Source organism: Myotis nattereri (genome assembly GCF_964212035.1).
Source record: "Myotis nattereri genome assembly, chromosome: 10".
NCBI classification, from domain to species: Eukaryota; Metazoa; Chordata; class Mammalia; order Chiroptera; family Vespertilionidae; genus Myotis; species Myotis nattereri.
The window spans coordinates 53,385,217-53,412,311 of record NC_138085.1 but is presented as its reverse complement, the minus strand read 5'-3'; the positions used below and the strand labels follow the sequence as shown (position 1 = coordinate 53,412,311).

At 37.0% G+C, this 27,095-nt stretch overlaps 1 protein-coding gene across 4 annotated transcripts in view; it reads right to left on the bottom strand.

The window, feature by feature from the left end:
• Positions 1-27,095, bottom strand: part of CCDC88A (coiled-coil domain containing 88A) — a 110,672-nt gene that overhangs the window by 21,051 nt on the left and 62,526 nt on the right. For all 4 annotated transcript variants that reach the window (XM_081101476.1, XM_081101473.1, XM_081101474.1 and 1 more), the window contains exons 13-22: positions 24,350-24,534; positions 19,765-19,902; positions 17,054-18,124; positions 15,557-15,684; positions 14,225-14,366; positions 9,949-10,113; positions 6,152-6,313; positions 5,541-5,818; positions 5,173-5,316; positions 3,781-3,967 (exon numbers count right to left, since the gene is read on the bottom strand). In XM_081101476.1, the coding sequence (XP_080957602.1) occupies positions 3,781-3,967; positions 5,173-5,316; positions 5,541-5,818; positions 6,152-6,313; positions 9,949-10,113; positions 14,225-14,366; positions 15,557-15,684; positions 17,054-18,124; positions 19,765-19,902; positions 24,350-24,534 (2,600 nt within the window). The remainder of the gene's footprint in view (positions 1-3,780; positions 3,968-5,172; positions 5,317-5,540; positions 5,819-6,151; positions 6,314-9,948; positions 10,114-14,224; positions 14,367-15,556; positions 15,685-17,053; positions 18,125-19,764; positions 19,903-24,349; positions 24,535-27,095) is intronic.

Here is a 27,095-nt window from a genome sequence, read left to right as displayed (position 1 = left end):
TTCCAATAGAAATCAGAAAGCCCACAGTAGTGATTCTCAAAATTTAACATCACTTATAAAGTATATTTTTTAAAATGTAGATTTCTGGATGCTAGCATTTGAATTCAGCAGGTCGGGAGTAGAGCCCAGAGAAATGTATTTTTAAAAAAATATATGCCAACAATAATCTTTCCTCCAAAAAAATAAGATAAAGAAAACAAACATTTAAAAAATTCTCAAGGCCCTAGCTGGATAGGTCAGTTGATTAGAACATCATCTCGACATGCCAAGGTTGCAGGTTCGATCCTGGTCAGGGCACATACAAGAATCAACCAATGAATGCATAAATAAGTGGGACAAATCGATGTCTGTGTGTGTGTGTCTCTCTTCCCTTCTTCTCTCTCAAATCAATAAATCAAACCTATAGAAAAGCTATTTATGAATATCCATAAACAGTCATCTAGATCTAACAACTGCCAATGTTGTGCTAAGTTTCTTTCATTTATCTATATATTATTAAATTGAAATATAACATGTGGCAGATTCATTGCAAAAGTGAATCCAGTTATCCTCCTCCCTATACATATATCCTCTTACAATGTGACTTCTCACTCTTCTCATCAAGAAAAGGAATCTATTTTCTCTCTTCTCGTATTTGGAATGCCTTTGGCCAAGAGAAGGAGATGGAAGTGATTGTGTGACAGTTCCAAGCTCAGACCTCAAGAGGCTTATGTGCCTGCTGGAGGATGAGAGACTGAGTAAACAGTGAAGTTATGCTAGCTGGGGCCCCCCTACACCAGCCAGCCCTCAGAGTACATGCCAGATACCCGCAGATGCAGGAGCAAGCCCAACTATGATCAACTAATGTTGGCCTACACAGCAATTCATGGATCAGTACATCTGCTCAACTGACCCATAGACTCATGAGCAAAAATAAATGTTTACTGTCCATTATTATTGTTATACAGCATTATCATGTCAACGGACATTGATTAAAACATATGTATAGGAAAAAAAATTTTAAGTGTATATACAGCTCAATGAAGCATTACAGTAAACACATGGCCCTGGCCAGTGTAGCTCAGTTGGTTGGGTGTCATCCCGTGCAACAAAGGGTTGCTGGTTCGATTCCCAGTTGGGGCACAGGCCAGGGTGGCTGAGGCATGGTCCCTGGTAGGGGGCGTGTATGGGGCAGCCGATGTATGTTCAGCTCTTGCATTGATCTCTCTCTCTCTCTCTCTCTCAAAATCAATTTTAAAAAATCTTCAAAGAGAACATGTGTGAAACCAGCAAGAAGCAGCATATTAATTGTATTCAAAAAACACTCACTGTGCTCTCTTCTAGTCACTATCCCTTCCCACAAAGATACAGATTCATTTTTCAGTCTCCAAATTACGTTATGTGACTTAGCCCATAGCCAAGGGTTAACATTTGAAGTTGGGACAATCAGCCAGGGTTAAGCAGGCAGCGAAGGGCTTTTTCTGGTCTCTCCTAGGCAGCCTTCCAGACCACTAGTGACATGTGGGACATTATCAAGACCCACCATGGCTGACTGTCTCATTGCTTGGATCTCACAGTAAAATTTCTGACGCGTCTGATCTGTTACTTTGTCCCAACCAATATTCCAACCTCAGGCTATCTGAGAGTTGGCCTTTGACAGCACTCCTGGGCCTGGGGCTTTTCTGTGCTCTGCTCAAATCAAGCCAGTCCCTTCCAGTAGCAAAGGGGCTGCTTTTCATGGATTGCCCTGCACCCAGGCAGAACTACCAGGTACTGAAACGAGGAGAGGGAGAGGGAATGAGAATGGGAGAAGTCACATTGCCTCAGACAACTATAGCTCCTACCCAAAGTTGAGCCGTTTTTAATAAATGCTTCCCAACGTGTTGTTTGCTTCTGCGTGAGTTCCACAGTACTAAAATAATAATTGTTGACAGTTTTGTCGAATTTTGGTTCTTGGGGAGTTAATTCTTCATGCTCCTCTACCATTTTGTAAGTTCATTACCCCAATCATATTTTACTTAAGACTTTTATAAATCACAGGCAGAATGAGTGTTCTATACACTGTAAGCTTTGAGTATTTAAATGTACAGTGTGGGGCAAAGTAGGTTTATAGTTGTAAGCACATAAGTTTATTCTTATATTATTATTTACTAATTATTATACTAATTTTCCATATGCACAACTGAAAACCTACTTTGGCCCCAACCTGAATATGCTTTCAAACTAATTTTTCCTTCTATTGGTTTATAATTTAATACAAAAAGCTTTTTGGTATTACTTTTCTTATACAGTCTATTCCTAACTCTATTTAAAGGTTTGCTTAAGTGCTGGTTCCCTAAAAGTTCCATAAAATTCAGGTGTTAAGCTATATTCAAACTACTTATTTAGGTACCAACCATAAAATTTAAGGGTGATCTAAGATTTTCACTATCATTTTTATATTTCAAAACATTTAGCACTTTATCAAACCATTGTAAGAGCCATGAAATTACATTAAGAATAAAACTATATACATAGGCATAATGTCATCTCTATTTAAAACCCACCAATGGCTCCTAATTTTATTCAGAATAAAATTCAAAGTTGTTTGCTTGTTTTCACAATGGCCTATAAGGCAACATGTCTGGCCCACGCACATCTCTGATCTCACTCCTGCCACTCTCCCCTTTGCTCATTCCCTTCCAGCCACACGGGCCTCCTTGAGTGTTCCTCAAACACACCAGGATTCCCCTGGCCTTAGGGTCAGTGTATTGGCTGTTTGCCTGGAACATCTTTTCCCAGATATCCACATAACACCCTAATCTCCTTCAAATCTTTGTTCAATGATGCCTAGAATTTCAATCTGCACTCCCTTACCCCGTCCCTGGCAGTCCTTACCCCCTTTACCCTAATCCATTTGTCCTTGCACATAATTTATCACTTTCTAACATACCATATGTTGCAGGCCCATTTTCAAAATGGTTACACCAGTATTTTTAGTCCATGTGCTTTTCCAGAACCTTGCTTTTCTCCATCGAGAGGCTGAGTCTATTTCTCTTCCCCTGAATCTGCACAGGACTTAGATGCCTCAATGAATAGAATGCAGGGGAAACGATGCTGCATGACTTCTGAGGCTTGGTCATTAAAACAAAGATGGTTTTCGTCTGGTTCTGACCATGTTGTGAGAAAGCCAATAACCGCCCATGGGAAGAGATCACACAGGGAGGAAACGGATACCTCCCTGCAGCTGATAGCCAGCATCCACCACCAGCCTTTCCATCTTCCCGCCGAGGGCCCAGGGGCAAGTGGAGCAGAGGCAAACTGCCTCCCTGTACCTGTCCAAATTCCCACCCACAGAACCTGTGAGCATAATAAATAATTGTTTTATACCACTAAGTTTTGGGGTAATTTGCTACGCAGCCATATGTAACAAAACACTGAAACACTATGTATTTCACTTACTTATTATGTTTATTGTCTGTTTCCTTCCACCAGAATATAAACTACACAGGGGGAGAGAGTTTTACCTATTTAGTTTACTAGTACATGCCAGGTGGCCAGTAACATTTTTTATAATAGTAGAAATGGTTTTATATATAGTAAAAGTACCTGAACATATAAGTTTAAACAATAAAAAAATTGAAATTAATAATAAAGGAAGTTTTTTGAATTACTTATGAATTTCAATTATCCATGACCAATTCTTTTAGAAACATCCCGCTAAATACACACTGCTGGTCACTATAATATCACTGTTTAGTTTTTAGATGTGTCTGGATGCCTAACGAAAGGGAGACAGTGATTAAACTTGTTAAAGCTCACCTCACACTGATTATTTAGCTTGGTGGATGTAATGTCCAACTGTTGGTATTGTTCCTTCAGCTTTGAAAATTCAGCTTCTAATCTTGTTTGTTCCAGTTTGGAATTATTTAGAAGACTTTTCAAGTTTTTATGGTCAGTTTGTAAAACTTCAGTTTCTTTTAAAAGCTGATTATATGTATGATTCAACCTATAATTAGAAATGATAATAGAATATAATCAAATTCTCTTAATAGCTTTCATTGTCATTTACAAATGTGAAAATGCTGTAAATCACATTCAGACATACTTTAGAGAATATAAAGAATTCTTCTGCCAATTACTACACTGATCAAGAATCAGTTTCTATTTCGTAAAAACTAGATTTTTAAAAAATTGAGTACTTTTTTCCCTTGAAATGAAATCTCTCAACACTTAAATATGTTGAAGATATAAAGACACGCAAAATTTTGTGTGCTGCCTTTTAGCACTTCAGCTATGGCAATGTAAGTGCAGTGAAAATGTTTAGGCAAAGCATGTCAAACTCAAAGGCTACACCGGCCAAATAAATGAGGCATGTGGCCTGCGGGCCATGGGTTTGACATGCTTGGTTGGCTTAAGCTGTTTAAACTTTTCAAAGGTTTCTAAAAATCTTGAAAATGTACCCTTATGAAGTAACTTGATTACCAGTGGCAAGTTTTGATTTTCCCAAGGCTTCAAGTTAAAAAAAAAAATTGCTTCATGGCAATATGAGGCTATTAATACCTAAGATTGTTAAAAATAAAAGTATGAATAAATCAGCTAGAAAATCATAAGGTTGCTCACTTGTAGCAACTTCAAAAGACAGGAATTGACCAAACTAGCAAAAAAAGAGAAAGACATAAAGAATCAGGTCCATTACATTCTGTCTTAATAAAGTATGCAAATGCTGTCAAGGCACAAAAATTTCATTATGTAACGTGGCTTAAAAACTTAAGTTACTTGGCCCAACCTGAATGGCTCAGTTGGCAGAGTTCCATCCTATGCACTGAAAGGTTGCTGGTTCACTTCCCAGTAAGGGCACATACCTGGGCTGTGGGTTTGCTCCCCAGTCGGGGAGCATAAAGAAGGCAACTGCTCGATGTTTTTTTCCTCTCTCTCTCATCCTCTCTCCTTCTTTCCCTCTCTCTAAGCATATCTTCAAGTGAGGGTTTAAAATAAAAAAGCTTAATTAGTTGAATAGAGAGAGAAAAGGAGATCTAGGTTTTTGCCTGAGCCATGCTATAACTAGGTGCATGATTTTGTTGGTGATTTACTTATTGCTGGGGTCTGTTTTTAAAATTCTAATTTATGGATGGTACTGCAAAGAGGTAGTATACTCTTTAGATGTAATGAATAATAACACAAAACTAAAATATGTAAGTATTTATTACCTACCTATCATTTTCACCACAAAGTTTCTTGTATTCTGAAGCTACAGTCTCATGGTTTTTGTTTTCAAGCAGCATTTTTTCCTGTTCTACTTTCAGTGTTTTTTCCAAATCTTCCAATTGTCCTTTCTGTTTTAGTAACTGATTATAACTGGGGGGAAAAGTTAGATATTTGGTTTATAATATTTCCTCAAGGGGAAAAATGCTTTAAAATGAAATAAAAAAAGAGTAATTTATTACATGCCAGTATCACAAAACATGTAAATTTATATAAATTTCCTATATAATCTCTTAGATGAGTTTAACTCAACATTTACTTTATTACCCAAAGTAAATAGGTTTTAAATTAAAAACACAGAAAATATAATAAATTACCGATCTTCGAGGTCTTTATGCTCCACCTCAAGATTTTTGTGGGCAGACTTTAGAGTTCCATGTTTAGCAATGAGAGATTCATACTCCGAAGCCTGCCGTTCATGAAGAAGTTCCAGTTTTTCATGATCTTTGATCAGAGAATCATAGAGAGATTTCAGGTCTTCCCGCTCTTTGATTACAGACTCATTTTCATTTTCTAAGGAAGACTGCTGGATTAGGAGTTGTGCATTCTGGTTCATAAGAGAGGTACTTTGGGAATTAAGTGTGGAATTTTCAACCTATAAGAATGTATATTGTTATCAGACATAAGGAAAATAGCTTATATTGTTCTTTTTTTTAAAAATAAGATTACATTAACTTTATGAAGTTCTAAATAAATCAAAGCAGATATATGCACATTATACTGAGAAAATTTGAATTTTCATGTCCCAAAGAACAAGGTTACCATTTAACTTTGATTTTTGGTAAGTGTTATTATATATTTACTAATATATATATATATATATGATATATATTAGGGGACCTATATCATATATATGTTTTAGGTTGAATTATTTTAATAGCATAATTCAAGACTTTGGTTGCATATCCCCCACATATTACATTACAACCTGGAGCTTGGCATTCTGTGTTTGAAGAGTAGTATTCTGCTCTTGTAATGACACTGTCTGCCTCTGAAGTGCAAGAATCTGAGCCTGCAAATTATTGTTCTGTGTCTCAAGTTGCTTCAGTTGAGTTTTCAGTGCTTGCTTCTCTGCTTGTAGTGTAGCATTCTTAATAAAGAAAACACACATATTATAAATAAAAGCAACATCAAACTGTTTCTACTTAACAGATACTGGAATTTTGTACAAGTATTTTTTACCATTATAATAAAAAATAACCCTAATAATCTTAAAAGAGAAAAGAAAATATTCCCTCTATCCCAAATGGTATACAGATATCTAAGAAAAGAAAGCAATAATTATAAAATCTTAATAGACTACTGTATCTGTGTCTGTCTGCTTTATAATACCTGAAAAATAAAATACTCCATTCTAAATATATTGACTAACAGAAAAAACTAGAATGTGACTGTCAGTTGTACGGTTTTCATGCCGCTCAAAAGTGCCCAGTGTGTCCAGAATGAGTGGGGCTGTTTCTAGTCAATGGAGTGCTTCTTTTCTAAATGCCCAAAGGCAAATATAGATAGATAGACAGACAAACAGACAGACAGACAGACAGATATGTGGTGGTCACAAGGATAGCAGCAAAACGAAGTATTTTACAAACACAAGTATTTGGAAGAGAAGTAGAAACAATCTTAACCATCTGTTTAAAAATTTTAGTGCCTACAAACCTAACAGATATTACATATTTTCTTTAGTAATTATTTTCCATGGTATAAAACACTCACTATAGCTCTATTTCATCTATAGGACTTCTAGAACAAATCCAAACTAAACATACCATTTTCAGTTTTTCCAGTACATATGGCCATAATTCAGTTTTATAGTCAAACAGTTGAATTACTGTGCAAATCATAGTTAATGCTCTAGATATTAAAATGTTTGTCATGAATATTATATTTTCAGGATTACTTCTAAATAACATACCATAAATAACATAGCATCAAAAGGTATAAACATAGAATCCTAATCCTCTAAAAAACCAAATTTAAAATCTTTAATATATAAGAGACCAGAATTTACATATAATTGCAATATGTATAAAAAGTTACAACTGAGCTCTAGCCAGTTTGTGGATAGAGCATCAGACAGCGGACTGAAGGGTCCTGGGTTTGATTCCTGTCAAGAGCATATACTTTGGTTGCAGACTCAATCCCCAGCCCTGGCTGGGGCCATGTGGGAAGCAACCAACCGATGAGTCTCTCTCACATGGATGTTTCTCTATGTCTCTCCCTCTCTAAAAAAAATCAACAGAAAAATATCCTTGGATGACCTCACCAGTTTGGCTCAGTGAACAGAGTGCCAGCCTGTGACTGAAAGGTCCTGGGTTCGATTCTGATAAAGGGCACATGCCCTGGTTGTAGGCTCGATCCCCAGTTGGGGGCGTACAGGAGGAAGCCGATCAATGATTCTCTCTCATCATTGATGTTTCTTTCTCTCCCTCTCCCTTCATCTCTGAATTCAATACACACACACACACACACACACACACACACACACACACACATATCTCCATCCTTGGGTGAGGATTAACAACAACAAAAAAGTTACAACTGAATCCCAACAAATTACTTTTATCTTATCTACATTTAGGGGACAACAATAATATTCACTTGATAGGGTTTCATGTTATATATACTACCTAACTGTATAAAAGATAAGTCAGGATTTAACTCACATATACCATAAAAACCAAAGATAAAGAACCTAAATGTTTCAAAGATGTTTTTGATACTGAACTTCTTTTGTTCATTTGTTCAAATACAAAGGATAAAAATTGATTTCACAGAGGAAGGGAGAGGGAGAGAAAGAAACATCAACAATGAGAGAGAATCATCGATTGGCTGCCTCATGCATGCCCACTACTGGGGATTGAGCCCACAACCCGGGCATGTGGCCCCGACCGGAACTGAACCTGGGACCCTTCAGTCCGCAGGCTGATGCTCTATCCACTGAGCAAAAACAGTCAGGGCCTAGAATACCATCCTGACACACTAAAGAATTAAGCGATTTTTCTCTTGGATATGTTACGTACTATTGTAGTTCAGCTCTTTAGAAATCAAAATATACAAGCTCTAATGATCCTAGAAATAACAAAAATTCCTACAGTCTGTAACGAACAGATGAGATAGCTAAGTAGAAAGAATATCTCAGAGCAGGAAAAATTTACACTAAGAAAGTATGTAGTTAGCAAATATAATGGCAGAGACACAAAAATTATCTGTCTAATATAGGGCTAGACATCTTTATAAACCCATTATCTAAAATGGCTAAAGTATGACAACCAAGCAACTTTTTCTCCAGTGGAAATTTATAAAGGAAGTCAATGGGAAGAGATTTATCTTATAGGACTTTATATGCCAGCCAAATTGTTTGAGGTATAATTATTAATCTAAATGATAGAGGTACATATGTATACATCACTGAATAATTAAAAATAGACATTCTATTATTAATGCCCAGTTAGGAGCATATTTTAATAGTCCACAGGTATAAAACTGTGAAAGAAATATACTTCTATATATAGGTAAATCACAAACAGTTTTCTGGGAAAGATGTTTACAGTAATTATTTTTGGATGAGAAAGTAGAAATCAGTATTAATTTTTGGCTTTATGGCTTAAAGCTTTTAATTCATGTTATATTAAATAACAATAACAACTACAATTATTTTACTTGTTAGCATGCAAGTTCCTAAGGCTTATTCAACTTTGTAGGATGTCTGTTGAATTCATTCAATTATTGTTGGTTGTCAAATATCTAACTCATTCAGCAAAGTGTCTGATATCTAAGAGGCATTATTCTACATACTGAAGGCAGTGGAGAAAATGAAAGATAAGCTACCTGCTTTCCAGGAGCTTTTTTTCAGTAAAGAACAAATAAATAAACAACATAATGTCATTTCATAAGTGAAAAGTGCTATGAGGAAGCTAAGTAAGGCAGTGGTGCGACAGTGAAGAACAGTTTAGGCTGGGGATAGCTCCTTTACTGAGGAACGCGATCAAGGAAGACATCTTGCAGGCGATATGTGACCTGAGACATGAATTCTGAGGGAAGCCAGCCAGCAGGGGAGGCAAACAGAAAGGCCTGAGGTGGGAACAAGAAGAAAAATGCCAATATGACTAGAACTAATTTACTTATCATGTTCCAGGGACTGTTTTGTGTTTTCCAGATATTAACAGATAATATTATCTCCAGATTAATAAACAGAGTGGGTAGAATCGTGGTACGGCAAAGGTCAGGCAGGACAATGTCAGGAAGGACCTTACAGGACACAGTAAAGAATCTGGATTTTATTCTAATTAAAATGGGAAGCTATTGAAGATTTTAAGTATGAAAGTGTCATGGTTTGGATTATGTTTTAAAAAATAACTGACTACTGTGTGGAGAATGGGTTAGATTGGGCCAGAAATGGAAAAGGCAGGGCCAGTTAGGAGCATATTTTAATAGTCCAGATGACAGATGATGCTACCTTGAGCCTGCAACTGAGGTAGCAGTAAAGATGGAGAGAAAGAAAATGGGTTTGGAGTATATTTTCAAGATAGAGTTGATAAAGGTTACCGATGGTCTTGTGTGAGGGTGATGGAGAAAAGTAAATTGAGTTCTTCAGTCTGTATTCATATTACAAAACAAATCGGTCAAGAAAGTATACAATGAACAAAGCCACAAAACCAGAATAGATACACTTTCTTAGTTATATATTACTTCTAAAAATCCTTTATTCCTACTAAAAATACTTACATTTCTTTCTACTTCAATCAGTCTGTCTTTCACTTTCAGAAGCTCTCTGGTTGTTTCTTGACTTTCTCGCTCCCATTTGTTATCTTCACTGGAAGCTGAAGGAGGGCTCTGTACCATCCTTTCCTCATCTTGTCTCTGTTTAAGGGCTTCGTAATTCTTTTTCACCTAAAATTTTATTTAAAATATTTTAATGGGGAAAATAAATCATCCCAGTTCTGCTTCTTACAATTAATTTGACTCTGCACTGCTCTGGTGAATGTGAGACATGCTTTATTTAAAAATATGGTAAATAATATGTATAATTATCATTATTAGCATAATCACAATTTATGATCTGTAAAATACAAATCCTTCCCTCTTAGAAATATTCAATATACTCTGCTTTTTTTTCTATTTGTTAATCTTCACCCGAGGATCTTTTTTCACTGCTTTTTTACAAAGAGTGGAAGGGAGGGGAGAAAGAGAGAGAAACATTGATGTGAGAGAGACACTTCGATTGGTTGCCTCCTGCATGTGCCTGACTGGCGCCGGGGATTAAGCCTGCAACTGATGTACGTGCCCTTGACCAGACTTGCAACCACCATGCTTCAGTCCTTGGGCCAACACTCTAACCTCTGAGCCAAACCAGCTAGGGCATATACACTTTTTTTTTATCTGTAATGCACCTACAATATATTCTCTAATTTCATAGCCTATTGTTTATGATAAAAACGTTGCTCAAGATCAAGACGTGCTGCTAATAATAGCAACCGTTTTAGAGCTCTATCTATAGCTGATTTAGAGATTTCAGAGATCCCCATGTAAACAACAATTAAAGATGACACAGTATTAATTCCTCTTAAAAAGAGATCTAAATTAAAACTGAAGAAGTATCTGTATGTAGACACTTGCTCTTTTATGAAGGATATATTGCCCAGAACAAGCTGTGTTAAATAAATTAATGATTTCTTTATTGAGACCTGAATCTATCACATATAATTACTATAATTTATTTATGAAGACTGAGCAATCCAAGGTTTTCTGGTATGACTACAACCAGATCCTACTTTAAGAGAACCAACTCATAACTAGCAACTTGGTCATCTTACATTACCAAAATTGCTGATCAACTTAAACAGCTCTCTTCAATTTGAAATGATTATTGTTATACTTATCCTGAATCACTAGTTTATCCCAAGAGACATTTATCATAAATTTCTAAATTAACCTAAACTGTATATTAAGGCAAGGATAAATATTTAAAATAATTCAACATTTAATGCAAACCTTAAGAAAGCTTATAATTCAACAATAAAATTTGCTACTATTGAGTTAGAAAATAATGATGTGAGACTAAAGAAAAAGATGCCAAAATAGAATGTAATTTAAACCTTGGCAAGCGATCTAATAGGTGTTCTGGGATCCAACTCCCCCCTCTCCCTTACTTTTAACACCCTAGTAACATAGATGGGTGACATCATTTCTAGTCTCCTATTTTACATTAATTTCCCACAGGTCTTTTCAGCCCTAGGCTTGGAAAGGTTATAGACATATGCCATTAGTAAGAAGAACTGAGAATAAAACTCAAAAGCTTCTTCCCTGACCAGTTTGGCTCAGTGAATAGAGCATCGGCCTGCAGACTCAAGGGTCCCAAGTTCGATTCCGGTCAAGGGCATGTACCTTGGTTGAGGGCATATCGCCAGTAGGGGGTGTGCAGGAGGCAGCTGATCGATGTTTCTCTCTCATTGATGTTTCTAACTCTCTATCCCTCTCCCTTCCTCTCTGTAAAAAATCAATAAAATATATTTTTTTTTAAAAAAGCTTCTGATTTTTAGACCATTATTCTTACAACTAAGTTTCAAAAATGGCTTCTTTACCTTATGTATCATTAATCAGAATCTCTAATTTATGTTCATATAAACATAAAATATGATTTTTCATCAAGGTTTCTTAGCAGCAGCATATAGGTAGGATTTGCCTTTTTATCTAATCCATTAATCTCTGACTTTTACCTGAGGTATTAGACCTTTTATATTTAACTAGAGGCCCAGTGCACGAAATTTGTGCAGGGGGGAGTGTGTGTCCCTCAGCCTAGCCTGCACCCTCTCTATCTGGGACATCCCTCTCACAATCCAGGACTCCTGGCTCCCAACCACTCGCCTGCCTGCCTGCCTGATTGCCCCTAACCACTTCCTTGCCAGCCTGATTGATACCTAACTGCTCCCCTGCTGCTCCGATTGCCCCTAACTGCCTTCCCCTGGTGGCCTGGTCACCCCTAACTGCCCTCCCCTGCAGGCCTGGTCCCCCCATAGCTGCCCTCCCCTGCAGGCCTGGTCCCCCCCCCCCCAACTGCCCTCCCCTGCAGGCCTGGTCCCCCCCACCACCTGCCCTCCCCTGCTGGCCTGGTTGCCCCAACTGTCCTCCCCTGTCGGCCATCTTTGACCACATGGGGGTGGCCATTTTGTGTGTTGGAGTGATGGTCAATTTGCATATTACCGCTTTATTAAATACGATGTGATTAGTGGTATGCTTTTATTTAAACCTGCCATTTGCTATTTATTTTCTATCTGTCCAATCTGTACTTTGCTCCCCTTTTTTATTTTCTTCCTTCTTTTGGATTTTTTATAATTCTATTTTATCTCTTTTGCTGGCATGTTAACCATACCTCTCTGTCATGCTATTTTTGTAGTTACTAGTACTTTAGAACTTATACTATTCATATTTAACTTTCATAGTCTATCTTCAAGTGATATACCTCTTTATGTATAGCACTAAAAGTTAGAACAGTATAATTACAGCTGAATACATGTTTATAGCAGTAAGCTAGTCCAATAGTAGTTATGCCAAAACGGCTGGAAGTAAAAGATAATGATGGATTTTTAAGTCTCCACCTTTTAGACTAGAAATAGATATATACCAACCCATATCCAAACCTACTTATTTTCTAGCTGAGTAGCTTCATGAGTTGACTTTACTTGTAACCTAGTTATACCGCTCAATAGGGTAAAAAAAAAATTCAGGAAATAAAGCAGATTAATAAAATCTGGCACCAAATTTTACTTTATTTTTTGGATAATCCTTTATGTTAACTAAGCAAAGTTCTAGAATTTCTTCTACATAAATACTTGTTTCATGGTAATGTCTGAGATGAATACCAGCAGTGATGGTAAGGGCAAATAGGAAACAAAACCTTTTTCCTTTCTGCATAAGAAATTCATCTTCAGTTAACTTTCTCCAATTTCATAAAATTGGAATGTTCTACGTTACCAGGCAGGTTTGCTGAAGGGAAATGAGATCCCTGATTGGTAAATTGTATTTGGGCTGAGAGAACCATAAATACCTAATATGAAGCCATATCTTTGAACTTCTCTAAGTGCAGCAACTCTTAAAATTAGTAACAACTATTATGGAGATCTTAAATCTATACCTCTGGAGTTGTTGCAAGAGATGATAATTGCTGTGGAGCATGAAGTCTTAAAGCCAGGGCAGCTCCAACACAACCCCAATACGAATCTCATTTGCACCTGTCATCTGGTAGGAAGATGATTCTCAGACAACCCCTGTGAAGAACACTGGACAGTGCCCTGATAGCTACTTGTATTTCCTATAGTGTTCCAAACAAATGGTTCTAAATGTGGTCTGTAGTAATCTTACAAGTTTTAATGTTTAGTTACTATAAAACCACTCAAGGGAGCAATGCAGAGACAATAAGAGGAAGAATAAATCAGAATACGATACTCACAATCTAGTATTATATTTACTCAATATAGGGCAAGTCTCTTCATATTCAATTTATTCATGTAGAGAAAACAGTTTTGTTTAATTCACCAAATAATTCTAAATATCACAAGAAAACAGATCTAGAAAAATACTCTCAACTTTATAAGAGGATGACATATGATTTCCCTCTACTTGGTGTTCTCACACTTACAAATTTCCTATCAAACTTTTACCTGGATTCTCAATAGGAAAAGGGTGTCAAAATCAAGTGCCTGTCTCTCATTGAGACCTTTTACCCATAAAATAAGCCTGCCCTTTCCCTATCCCAACGTATCAATTCTGGTATGTTCCTAACTGCATGGGTGACACACACACGCATGAAATAGGATTGAATCAATTACAGTGTATAGACAAAATATAGTTTGTCATAAACTACATGGCAAAACTCTGTTTAAGCACACCCTCAAATTTAAGAAAAAAACAAAATATTAATTAAATATTAAATTTTTATTTTCTATTTTATAATTTTCTCTCCAAATATTTAACAATTAAAATTATTTCCAAAGAAATCACTTACTGTTTTAAGTTCTTGGCGCAATTGCTGGTTATAATTTGTGGATTCTTCTAATCGAGCTTCTAAAGCAGCAATTTTTTCCTCTTTTATTTCAAGGGACTTCTTTAGAGTGGATTCTAATTTTGATTCCAAAAGTTTGTACCTACTATCCAAGTACAAAAATAGCAAAGGATTGTTACTGGAGGTCAGAAAATTATTTTTAAAAATAATTTATGACTACAGATATTGGTGCCATAAATAGATCTTATAATTTAAGTGGCAAATTAAATTACTCTCCTCTTACTGCCCCAGTCTCCCCCTCTTAAACTATTCCTGGGAATGAAGAAACAAAAATCACTAAGTAAACAGAGCTTTAAATTATTGCCTAGGTTGTCTAAAGCAAAAATTATCTAATACTCAAACAGGCATTATATTTCTATTAGTTTTATAAGTCTAAAAAAATTTATTTTAGTTTTATAAGAATAGAATCTATAGAAAGTAAAGGATTATTATGTTATCAAACACTTGTCTACACTATTAAGTGTAAAGTATTTATATAAGAACATATTCATAGTTAAGACTTGAAACTCATGAAGACTTTGTCTTCAGGGTATAAAGCAGGGGTCCTCAAACTACGGCCCGCGGGCCACATGCAAATACAAATATTGTATTTGTTCCCGTTTTGTTTTTTTACTTCAAAATCAGATATGTGCAGTGTGCATAGGAATTTGTTCATAGTTTTTTTTTTTTTAAACTATAGTCTGGCCCTCCAACGGTCTGAGGGACAGTGAACTGGCCCCCTGTTTAAAAAGTCTGAGGACCCCTGGTATAAAGTATATGCAGACAACAGGGTGGTGAAGGCCTGGTGTGGTGTGGGGGGGAAGAGTGCGAGCTAGAAGGGGTCAAAGAAAAACAAAGGGACATATGTAATACTTTCAACAATAAAGATTTAAAAATAAGTAATAAATGAAAGAATTGAGGCATTTGAGTACATAATCAAATAAAATATAACTTGCTAAAATTGCTTATTTCACCAGAGAGGGGTTTGTTTGTTGTTAATGTCTCATTCCACTTTCACAGGCAATTATAGCCTTAGATCTTCTGCTACGTCACTGACGAACTGTATTTATGTAACATTTTAGCATTTTTTTCTTAGACAGTATTAGGCTGTCTTTACCCTGATTTTTTACTTTTTAAACATTTTTAAAAATTGATTTTAGAAAGGGAGAGGGAGAAAGAAACATTAATGAGAGAGCAACAACAATCAGCTGCCTCCTGCATGCCCTCTAATGGGGAATGAGCCCGAAACCCGGCATGTGCCCTGACCGGGAATTGAATCAGTGACTTAATACTCACCTGTCATCTGTACTTTGCTCATCATGTAAGAGTCGCTCTTTATTTAACCCTATCTTCTCAAGCTCATGGGTTAATTTTTCAAGATCATTATTCATTTGTTGAGTCTTCAATTTTTCACTCACCAAATCCTTATTTTAAAAAGAATGCAAAACTCACATAAGTGTCAAGAACATAAACGTCTAAGAAATTTAGCCAAGATTCTAATTACCACCACCCAGGAATACATATAACTTGAAGCAGAAAAGACAGAAATGTGATTTGACTTTCCCTTCCTCATTAAGAAGTAGTTGTGAAACAATATAACATAGTCCAAACAGAATAGTTTTGTCTTTTTTTGGCTAATACTTCTTTTTATCTTTTTAATGTTTAAAACCAATGGAGAAACCATTTACTCTTTCCTTGTGAATCCACACCTCACATTTGAGAACTGTGGGAAAAAACGCATATCCATTAATTTTTCAATAATAAGCTAGGACCTTAATGCATGTTTCTTCCTATACAACACCCTTTTCCCACAAGCACCCTTCTCCCAGTGGAAGAGGATATAGGTCTGAAGAACTACGGGCATTCTGAGAAGTGCAGGCACAAGGAACCTGTTGCTCATGTCTGTGAGACAATAGAACAAAAGAAAAAAATGAATGTCCCATAATGGTCCCTCTCCTCTCAATATCTCTTTAGCAGAAACACAGACTTTCCAATGTGACTTATTACAAGAATGCTAAGATACTTTTAAATTGAACTTAAAGGGTTATATATAGTATAGCATAGTAAAAGCAAAAACAAGCCAAGCATGTTATCTTCTGATCTACACCAACCACGTTTACAAGACCTGCTACCAGTATACTCCTAGAAATTTCAAATTTCTCCTCAACACACAGATCTGAGCAACTACCAATTGTTCAATGTTGACCTTTAAGTTCAACCTGATTTGTATTCTTTAAGCTTAGAGGTCAAAATCCATCGGGCTTTGGAGTCTGAAAGATCTGGATTTGAATCCAGTAATCCAATTCTGCCATTTATTAACTGTCATCCTCAAAAAATTACTTAATGTCTTTGAACCTGTTTTCTAATCTAAGATAATAACTATAAAGAATTGGTCATAAAATATATATACATATATCTTACAAGGTCCTTAGCCCAGTACTTGGCACAGTTTGCGTTCAATAAATAGTGGCTATCTTGGGTCCCATTATACTTAGCATTCAGTCAAGAATCTTGATCACATATTTTTAATATTATTTTGAAATAAAATTACAATGTAATAAGTCAGATACCATATGGAAACTTAATTAGTACAAGATCTTAAAAATATAATATACATACACTTCTTAGTTTAACAAAGGCAGGAAAGTTGGAGACTTTCTAGTTATAATTCTAAATTTCTACTTTTGAGCCCTAAGTAGATGATACAAATGACTAATGGGTCCCAATAAAACTTAAAGCCTTGAATTAAAAATATAAAAAATATTTGCCTTAAATTTAGGTAACTATACTTACCTCACGTAATGTAACCAAAGTTTTTATATCAATAGTTGCTCTTTTGACAAGCTCCTTATTTTCTTTCTCTAATTCTTTCAGACGAATGCAAGATTCTTTATAAATACCAATCTCTTTGAATAGAGTTTTGTTTTCTTTCTCCAAATTTCCAATTTTCACATTATTTTCTTCTAACGTGGTATCTTTTATTTCTGCTTGTTGCCGGAGTCTCTTATTTTCCTTCTCCAGCTGTTTCTTATCCTTCTCCAGTTGAGAAGTCTCTTGCTCTAATGACTTATTTTCTTTTTCTAGCTGTTCTAGTCTTTTGCTGGATATTTTTAACTCTTCTAGGTTTTTTTGCAATGTTTGATTTTCCATCTCTAAGTCTTGTAGTTCACTCTCTAACTGCTGAATTTTTTTATTGCTGTTCTCTAGAGCCTTCTGTAGCCTTTGATTTTCTGTATCTAGACCCTGGTAGCTAACTTCTAAGCGTTCTGATTTCTTGAATGATGCCTTCATAAGCTCTAAACCCTTCTTAAGCTGCTCTTTTTCACTTTCCAGTTCTTTATTTTCTAGTTGCAGTTGAGCCATTTTCATGCTTGCACACTTCAAAGACTCCACGTTTCTTCGCAGTTCCAAGTTTTCCTCATCAAGTTGGGAATTCTCTTTCTCTAGAGATTCTAGCTGAAAAGTAAGGTTTTTAAAGCTATCCAATCTTTTTTTAAATTTCCTATTTTCTCTTTCTAGCTCTGAATTTTCTTGTTCTAAGGCCTCAATTTTTTCACACGTAATTTTTAAATTGGTTATCTTTTTCTGTAACAATTCATTTTCTTTTTCAAGATGATGCAACTCATTTTCAAGTTCTTCCGCTCGTTCTCCTTTTTCTTTATAATGTTCTAATTCTTTCCTAATTTGTCTTTTTTCAAATTCAATCTTGCTTAACTTGCTACTTGTTTCTTTGATAGATTCATGGAGAATTTTATTTTCTTTTTCAATGTCTTTCACCCTTGCTTCAGCACTTATTTGGGAGCGCTGCCTTAAGGAAGACACGGTTTGATTCAGATGTTCATTTTCCTGCTCCAATATTTTAATCTAATTTTAAAAGAGAAAGGAGAAAATTAAAAACCTAATTGAGTAAGAACTATTTTAAACTATTTTTTAAAATATATTTTTATTAATTTCAGCGAGGAAGGAAGAGGGAGAGAGAGATAGAAACATCAATAATGAGAGAGAATCATTGACTGGCTGCCTCCTGCACGCACCCCACTGGGGATCGAGCCCACAACCTGGGCATGTGTCCTTGACCAGAATCGAACCTGGAACCCTTTAGTCCGCAGATCAACACTCTATTCACTGAGCCAAACTGGCTAGGGCAAGAACTAAATATTTTAAATTATAGTTATTTCTTTTCAAAATTTAACAGCGAACTTGTAACATAAAAGGGTGCTAGCATTGTCTATCTTACTTTTAATTCTGACAAATATTTACTGAGAGACCATTGTATACGTGTACTGCCAGATCATTAAAGTTTGTGGCTTTAGGGAGTTTGTAATATAAAGGAATGGTTAAGAGATATGTGTTTAATATCAATAAAAATGATCTTCAGATTACTTAATTACATGTTTCAAATTCAAATATGAGTATCAGGGAAATACACATACATATCTCCTTGAGGATATATGCTTTTACCTTACACAAATAGTTTTTTAATTTTTAAATATATATTTTATTGATTTCAGAGGAGAGAAAGAGAAACATTAATGATGAGAATCATTGATCAGCTGCCTCCTGCACACCCCCTACTGGGGTTGGAGTCCAAAAAATGAGCATATGCCCTGACCAGGAATCAAACTATGACCTCCTGCTTAATAGGTTGATGCTCAACCATTGAGCCTCACCAAGCCGGGCACAAATAAATTTTTCAATGCCTATACACTGAGGGTTCTTAGTAAATATTTGCTGTATCATATATGTGTGTGTATTCAACCCCCCAAAGAATGCTAATTTGGAAACATCAAAATAACAAAATCCCCTGGTACATTTGAAAACTAATCCATTCAATTCATGGTATGGCTTAATATACTAGTAATAGTTCTCAAAATTTAGTGTTTTGAACAAGCTCCTAAGAACCTGATAAAGTACAGATTCATACTTAGCTCTACAATTTTTGTTCTGTAGCTCTAAAGAAATCTCTAATTTTACAGGTGGCCTAAGGCTATCCCTAAGATAATATAAAGCAAATCATTTTACATATAAAAAATAAATACAAATATTAAAATAGCAAGTCAATCTATCCAGTTCTGTTTCCTCAAGCACAAGAATGATCAATAAATACTTGAAAATAAATGTGACAGTATCCAAGACGATTGCTGCCACCACTTCTCCCTTTATTAGTGGGGCCAGAGCACAGTGGCATTTCTCCCAACTCCACTCTCATTTCTCCCAACTCCACTCCCATTTCTCTCCTCCACAGCCATTTGCCAGATACTTGAAAACACATGTACTGCAAAATGTTACACAATTATTAATCATACTGGCAATTTAAAAAATTCTAATCTTTCTCTTTAACTTTCCTAAAATACGTAACATAGAAAGTGAGATAAACCAGTTACTTTAAAATTTAAAAAACTTCTAAAGTATTTCCTTTTAATATTATATGAACATTTTATTTGCACAAACTAACTTTTGTTAATAAACTTTAAAATACAATGCTTAATAAGAAATTTATGAACCTGTCTCTCTGAATTTTCTCTAAGCGTTTCAATCGTTTTTTCAAGCTGAGCCTTCTCCTTCATTAGATCCTTGCTTAAATTCTGACAATTCTGAAGACTTTGCTTTTCTTGAACAATCTCATTTTCAAGAATTTCAACCTGGAGAAAATAAGTCACAAAACAATATACCATTAAGTATTTTAAAACAGTGGAACATATCAAAAGATAACCGTTGAATTAAAAGGTAAAATACAGTTTTAATACCCAAATGGTGAAATTTAGGAATTTAGTAGAGAAATTCAAGTAAAATACCATGCTAATTTTAGCAGCTATATAAAATATGCAGACTTGACTACGTTTCTTATCCTTTGCATCTTTCAAAGTAAATATCTACTTGTAAACACAAAGACAATCCAATATGATAATTATGTGCTATGTGAAGACTGTACAAGTCTTACTGAAAGGCTCTCTTGGCTCGAGTGAAATTGTAAAGTAAAATTTTATAGTCAACGAATTTTGATGTAGAAGAAGTAAGAGGAGAATATAAAAAGCATGAAGGAAAAGATGAGAAATAATGGTATAAGTTTAATGAGGAAACAAGAAGGGACTTGGTTTAAAATAAAAAGAAAATGAGGAAAAAGGAGAATACTGGAGAAAAACAGGCTGAACAAAACTCCAACAAGTATTTATATTTTGAATTTAAGTTTATTTTCATTTGTACATTTTGAAGATACAATAAAGTATGTGGTTAATAAGTACAATAAGTATGAAAAAACAAATTTAAGTTCAAAATATGCTATAACTGATTTTCCCATTATTATACAACACTAGAGGCCTGGTGCATGAAATTCGTATACCCAAGGGGGGCGGGGGGTCCCCTTAGCTCGGCCTGTGCCCTCTCCCAGTACAGGAGCCCTTGGGGGATGTCCAACTGAGCAGGCCTAAGCCGTCAGTGGGACATCCTTAGCGCTGCCGCGGAGGTGGGAGAGGCTCCCACCACTGCCACTGCGCTCGCCAGCCGTGAGCCCAGCTTCTGGCTGAGTGGCGCTCCCCCTGTGGGAGTGTACTGACCACCAGGGGGAAGTTCCTGTGTTAAGTGTCTACCCCCTGTTGGTCAGTACATGTCATAGTGATCCGTCGTTCTGCCATTTGGTCAATTTGCATATTAACCTTTTATTATATAGGATATTCATCAAACCAGGTAATTTAAAAAATAAAGAAGATTTATTTATATAAAATATTTAGCTATCTAAAAATAGTTAATATTACACATTTTTATCAATATTGAAGAACTCTAGGAATTTTAAAAGTCTATATAAAGCAAGCTGGATTTTTCTTTTTAACATCAATGGAAGATAACCACACATGGAAAATAATCTCCCAATGCCTCAAAAGAATTGAGTCACAAATCTTATCCAATAACTCAGTTCAACATTCATTTACATGTTTTAGAAGCTTTTAGTTAAAAATAACTAATAAATCTGGTTCTCCCATCATGATTAAAATATATGGATAACAGTTATTTAATTAAGTTCATATGTTGTTATATGTTAGTGGAATTCAAGTGAAACATTTAGTTTACAAAAGACATCTTTTATCCAATGAATTTGTGAAAAATTGCTAGAATCACTAAGAACTTACTAGACTTCAAAGCTAATTTCAAAATCAAATTATAATTCACAGATCCAATTATAATGGCAACCAAAATAGAACTGATGCAAGTTCTAAATGGCCACACCTACTTTAACACTATATTGATTGTCAAATGCTTACTAAGATTATTTGGTTAATAGACTAATGATGATACAAAATGTTTTAAAAGAGTAAAAGTCTAGCCCTAGTCGACTTGGCTCAATGGATAAAGCTTTAGCCTGTGGACTGAAGGGTCCTGGGTTCTATTCTGGTCAAGGGCACATGCCCAGGTTTTGGGCTCAATTCCCAGTAGGGGGCGTGCAGGAGGCAGCCGATCAATGATTCTCTCTCCTCATTAATGGATGTTTCTATCTCTCCCTTCCTCTGTGAAATCAATAATAAATAAATAAAAATAAAAGAGTAAAAGTCTTGCAAGAAAATCAAGGAATCTTACTCATTATCTAAGGCAGTGGTCCCTCAAAGCATGGTTCCAAAACAGCAGGATAAGCATCACCAAGGAACTTCTTAGAAATGAGAATTATTAGCCCCCCACTCCAAACCTACCAAGAACACAAACTCTAGGCATGAGACTCAGCAATCTGTGTTTTAACAAGTCCTGCAGGTGATTCTGATGCATACTATAGTTCAAAAATCACTGGTCTAAAGGTTAGGGCGATTTTCATAACAAAGTCTAGAAACACAGAATATTTCAAAGGGAAAACTAGGCATGGCTAGATGCCAAAACATTTTGTCATTGCAGAAAGCAAGGCAGCTCCCGAGGAGTGCGAAGGTTGTGTCATAAGGATTCAGGAAGCAGCTTTATTGGGACAGGAAGAAAAATAAATGCAGTGGACTGAAACACTTTAAATATTCTTAAATCCGCGAGTTAATAATGACACTAAAACAACAAACTCACTCAATTATCTCAGGAGGATATGAGACAACCAAGTCATTATTAGGAAACTGGAAAATAAAGGATAGGGTCAAACATTCATCCTGCTTTTCCCATAGGCTGTTCCTTAGAATAACCAATGGTGTTTTCTATAAACCAGTAGCTTTTAAAACAAGATTTTCCTTTATAGGAACACCCTATCTACCACATTAGGAAGGGATGATATAATTAGAAAATCAGGATTTTATAATCTCTGATTAAGGGATCCACGCAAATGATTTTCCATAACAATATCACAAAAAGACAGACAACCAGACATGTGCCTCCTGACTGACATATGTACATACTCCTTATGAATACTTACTAAAAACTCAATTTGAACCTGATTAGGCCTACAGTAAAACACATTTAAAAAACAAGTATAGGAGTTCACTTACTTTACATTTATAAATGTTAAAAATTTCATAAGTTAAAATAATAAATGAGGGAACATTAGAAACTGGATAAAGTTTTACTACAGTGCTATCCTATCTAATAAAAGAGAAACATGGTAATTAGCGTACGACCGCTACCCTTCCCATTGGCTAATCAGCGAGATATGCAAATTAACTGCCAGCCAAGATGGCGGCCGGCAGCCAGGCACCTTGAAACTAACATGAGGCTTGCTTGCTTCAGTGACAGAGGACTCCAAAGTTCCCCGCCTGCCTTGCCGGCCTCTGAGCTTGCAGTTTAAGAAACATTGTAACAAATATAGAAGCTAAACAAAACCCCAGAAACCTGCTTTCAGCGAGCCCGGGATCTCAGAGCTGGAGTTATACATCGTTTCGATTATAGAACCGAAACAAACCAGATAACTGCTTTCAGGAACGGAGGCCTAAGAGCTGGAGCCTCAGAGCTAAAGCTGGCCCAGAATAAAAAAAAAAGAAAAAAGGAGCGGTTGGGAGCTACTGTCACCCGCCAGCCTGAAAACAGCCCTCAGACCCTCACCCAGACTGGCTAGGCACCCCAGTGGGGACCCCCACCCTGAAGGGTGTGTGACCAGCTGCAAACAGTCATTATCCCCTCACCTAGGCTGGCCAGGCACCCCAGTGGTGACCCTCACCCTGATCCAGGACACCCTTCATGGCAAACCAGCCAGCCCCACCCATGCACCAGGCCTCTATCCTATATAGTAAAAGGGTAATATGCCTCCCAGCACCGGGATCAGCAGAGCCGAGAGGCCTCCCAGCACTGGGATCAGCGTGACAGGGGGGAGCTCCCCAACCCCCTGATCGCCCTGCGGCTCTGTGTGTGACAGGGTGCAGCGCCCCAACCCCCTGATCAGCCCTGCTCTGTGGGTGATAGAGGGCGGCGCCCCAGCCCCCTGATCTGCCCTGCTCTGTGTGTGATAGGGGGCGGTGCCCCAACTCCCCTATCGGCCCTACTCCGTGAGTGACAGGGGGGAGCTCTCCAACCCCCTGATCAACCCTGCTCTGTGCATGACAGGGGGCAGTGCCCCAACCCCCTGATCAGCCCTGCTCTGTGGGTGATAGAGGGCGGCGCCCCAGCCCCCTGATCTGCCCTGCTCTGTGTGTGATAGGGGGCGGTGCCCCAACTCCCCTATCGGCCCTACTCCGTGAGTGACAGGGGGGAGCTCCCCAACCCCCTGATTGGCCCTGCTCTGAGCGTGACAGGGGGTGGCGCCGCAACCTCCCCATCGACCCTGCCTTGAGTGTGACAGGGGGCGGTGCCCCACCCCCCCAATCGGCCCTACCCTGAGCGTGACTGGGGGTGGCATCGCAACCTCCCGATCCGCCCTGCTCTGTGCATGACAGGGGGCGGTGCCCCAACTCCACAATCAGCTCTGCTCTGAGCCCAACCAGGGGCTGCACCTAGGGATTGGGCCTGCCCTCTGCCACCCGGAAGCAGGCCTAAGCCAGCAGGGCGTTATCTCCCGAGGGGTCCCAGACTACGAGAGGGCACAGGCCAGGCTGAGGGACCCCCTCTTCCCCTCCGAGTGCACAAATTTTTGTGCACCGGGCCTCTAGTTTATTTATATTTTTACATACATTTTTTTAATATCAAACATTCATTTTTATTTACCTTTTTACTTAGTCTATGATTTTCTTTTTCAATTTTCAGGATTTTGGAAGTGTTTCCTTCGGCAGAATCCATAGTACTTCGAAGCTCTTCTACAGTTTTTGTCAAACTCTGGTTTTCCATCTCCAACTTCAGTAACCTACTTGATGTCAACTCACTCACCTCATGGCCCAAAGATTTCTGTGGTGCTATAATATTGAAAAATAAGTCATTGGTAAACCTATAATTATTCTTTACTATTTAAAATGTTGAGTGTATATGCAGTACATCACTTGGTCCTTTATAAAAAAATTTATAAAGTTATACAAGATAGACACAATGACAAAAACAGAGATAAAAGACAGGTAAATACTAAATTTTAATGCATCCTTAAGCATCCCACGGGGGGGTAGGGGGGGGGGGAGGCAGCAGACACAAAATTTAGACCAAAGAGACGAGAGTTCCAGTTCAAGTGCCATGAGAAATTAACAAACTGATAATATCAAGCCACTTTAACTTCAATGAGTCTTAGGTTACTTGTACAAATAGTTATGGTCCTGTGTATCTATAGTCATGTATGGTTCAAATAAGAAGTATAAAGTATATCCCATTCCACACTTTCAAAAATTAAAGAAAGACAGTTTAAGGGGAGGAAATCCTTATCTAATTCTGAAAAAGGCAAGACAGTATACACTGGTCACCTTGCAAAAGTCTTTCTCTAAAGAATCCCTATTACACTAAGTGTAAAGAGCAACATCTACTCCATTTCATCAAGGAAAACCATCTTTCTAGTAGATTACAACATTACATGTTTTAAAATAAGAAAACTCAGTTTCGAATTCTGTAAATGATACTCTCCAGGAAGCCACAAAAAATTATGTTTTAATAATCTTATAGCAGACTCATTGAATATTTTGATGATAAAAAAACATTAGGATTTACAAATGAAATATGATGCCTAGAATTTATTTTGAAATCCTAAATTTTAGGAAGGGCAAAGGGTAGAAGTATGGGAGGGCATTTCTAGGTCTGCTAACTTTTATGTATGTTTGAAATTCTCCATCATAGAAAAGCGAATACACACACACACACACACAAACCCTCACAAGCATACATTCTTTACAAAATTAGGTATGGTAAAATATCCCCCAGATTTTATTTTTTTATATTTTTATTGATTCAGAGAAGAAGGGAGAGGGAGAGATAGCAACATCAATTATGAGAGCGAATCATTGATTGGCTGCCTCTTGCACGCCCCGTACTTGAGATCAAGCCCACAACCAGGCATATGCCCTTGACTGGAATTGAACCTGGGGCCTTTCATTCAGCAGGCCGACGCTTTATCCACTGAGTCAAATCAGCTAGGGTGTCCCCCAGATTTTAAGTAAAGAATTCTTATTTCCAGCTTTTGTTCTAGTCACATATTGTTAATCTTTTATTAAAAGCTGGTATACTAGACAATCACTGACTTTTAAAATTCTATTATTTGTCCACATCTTCTGTAGTAAAACTCTAGTTAATGACTTGTAGTTATGCATTTCAAATTAACAAGATCAGGCTAGGTCACAGCCACTGTTCTCAAAACTGCCTGGTAGTGGCACAAGAACAGACATGTAGACCAATGGAACAGAACAGAGAACCCAGAGATCGTGACCCTAGCCATTATGCTCAATTAATATTTGACAAAAGAGGCAAGAGCAGACAATGGAATCAAGACAGTTTCTTCAATAAATGGTGTTGGGAAAATTGGACAGATACTTGTACATGCAAAAAAATGATACTGGACTACCAATTTATACCATACACAAAAATAAACTAAAAATGGATAAAGGACTTAAACCTAAGACGGGAAACCATAAAAACCCTAGAAGAAGCCATAGGCAGCAAAATAGCAGACATTTGTTGTAGCAAGATCTTTACCGATACAGCTCCTAGGGCAATGGAAACTAAGGAGGAAATAAACAAATGGGACTACCTCCAAATAAAAAGCTTCTGCACAGCAAAAGAAACCATCAACAAAACAACAAGAAACCCCATTGCATGGGAGAACATATTTGCCAATGCTATCTCTGATAAGGGTTTAATCTCCAAAATTTATAGGGAACTCATCCAACTCAACAAAAGGAAGATAAACAACCCAATCAAAAAATGGGCAAAGGACCTAAATAGACACTTTTCGAAAGAGGACATACAGAAGGCAAAAAAACATAAGAAAACATGTTCAAAGTCACTAATCACCCGAGAGATGCAAATCAAAACAACAATGAGGTACCATCCTCACACCTGTCAGCGGGGCTATTATCAACAAATCAAATGACAAGTGCTGGCGAGGATATGAAGAAAAAGGAACCCTCTTGCACTGTTGGTGGGAATGCAGACTGATGCAGCCACTGTGGAAAACAGCATGGCATTTCCGCAAAAAATTAAAAATGGAATTCCCATTTGGCCCAGTAATCTCACTTCTAGGAATATATCCCAAGAAAACAGAAACACTAATCAGAAAGGATATATGCACCCCTATGTTCATAGCAGCACAATTTATAGCTAAGATTTAGAAACAGTCCAAGTGCCCCTCAGCAGATGAGTAGATTAGAAAACTGTGGCACATATACACAATGGAATACTATGCTGCTGTAAAAAAAAGAAGGAATTCTTACCATTTGCAACAGCATGGATGGAACTGGAGAGCATTGTGCTAAGTGAAATAAGCCAGTCAGAGAGAGATAAGTATCACATAATCTCACTCACTCATTTGTGGAATATAATGAAC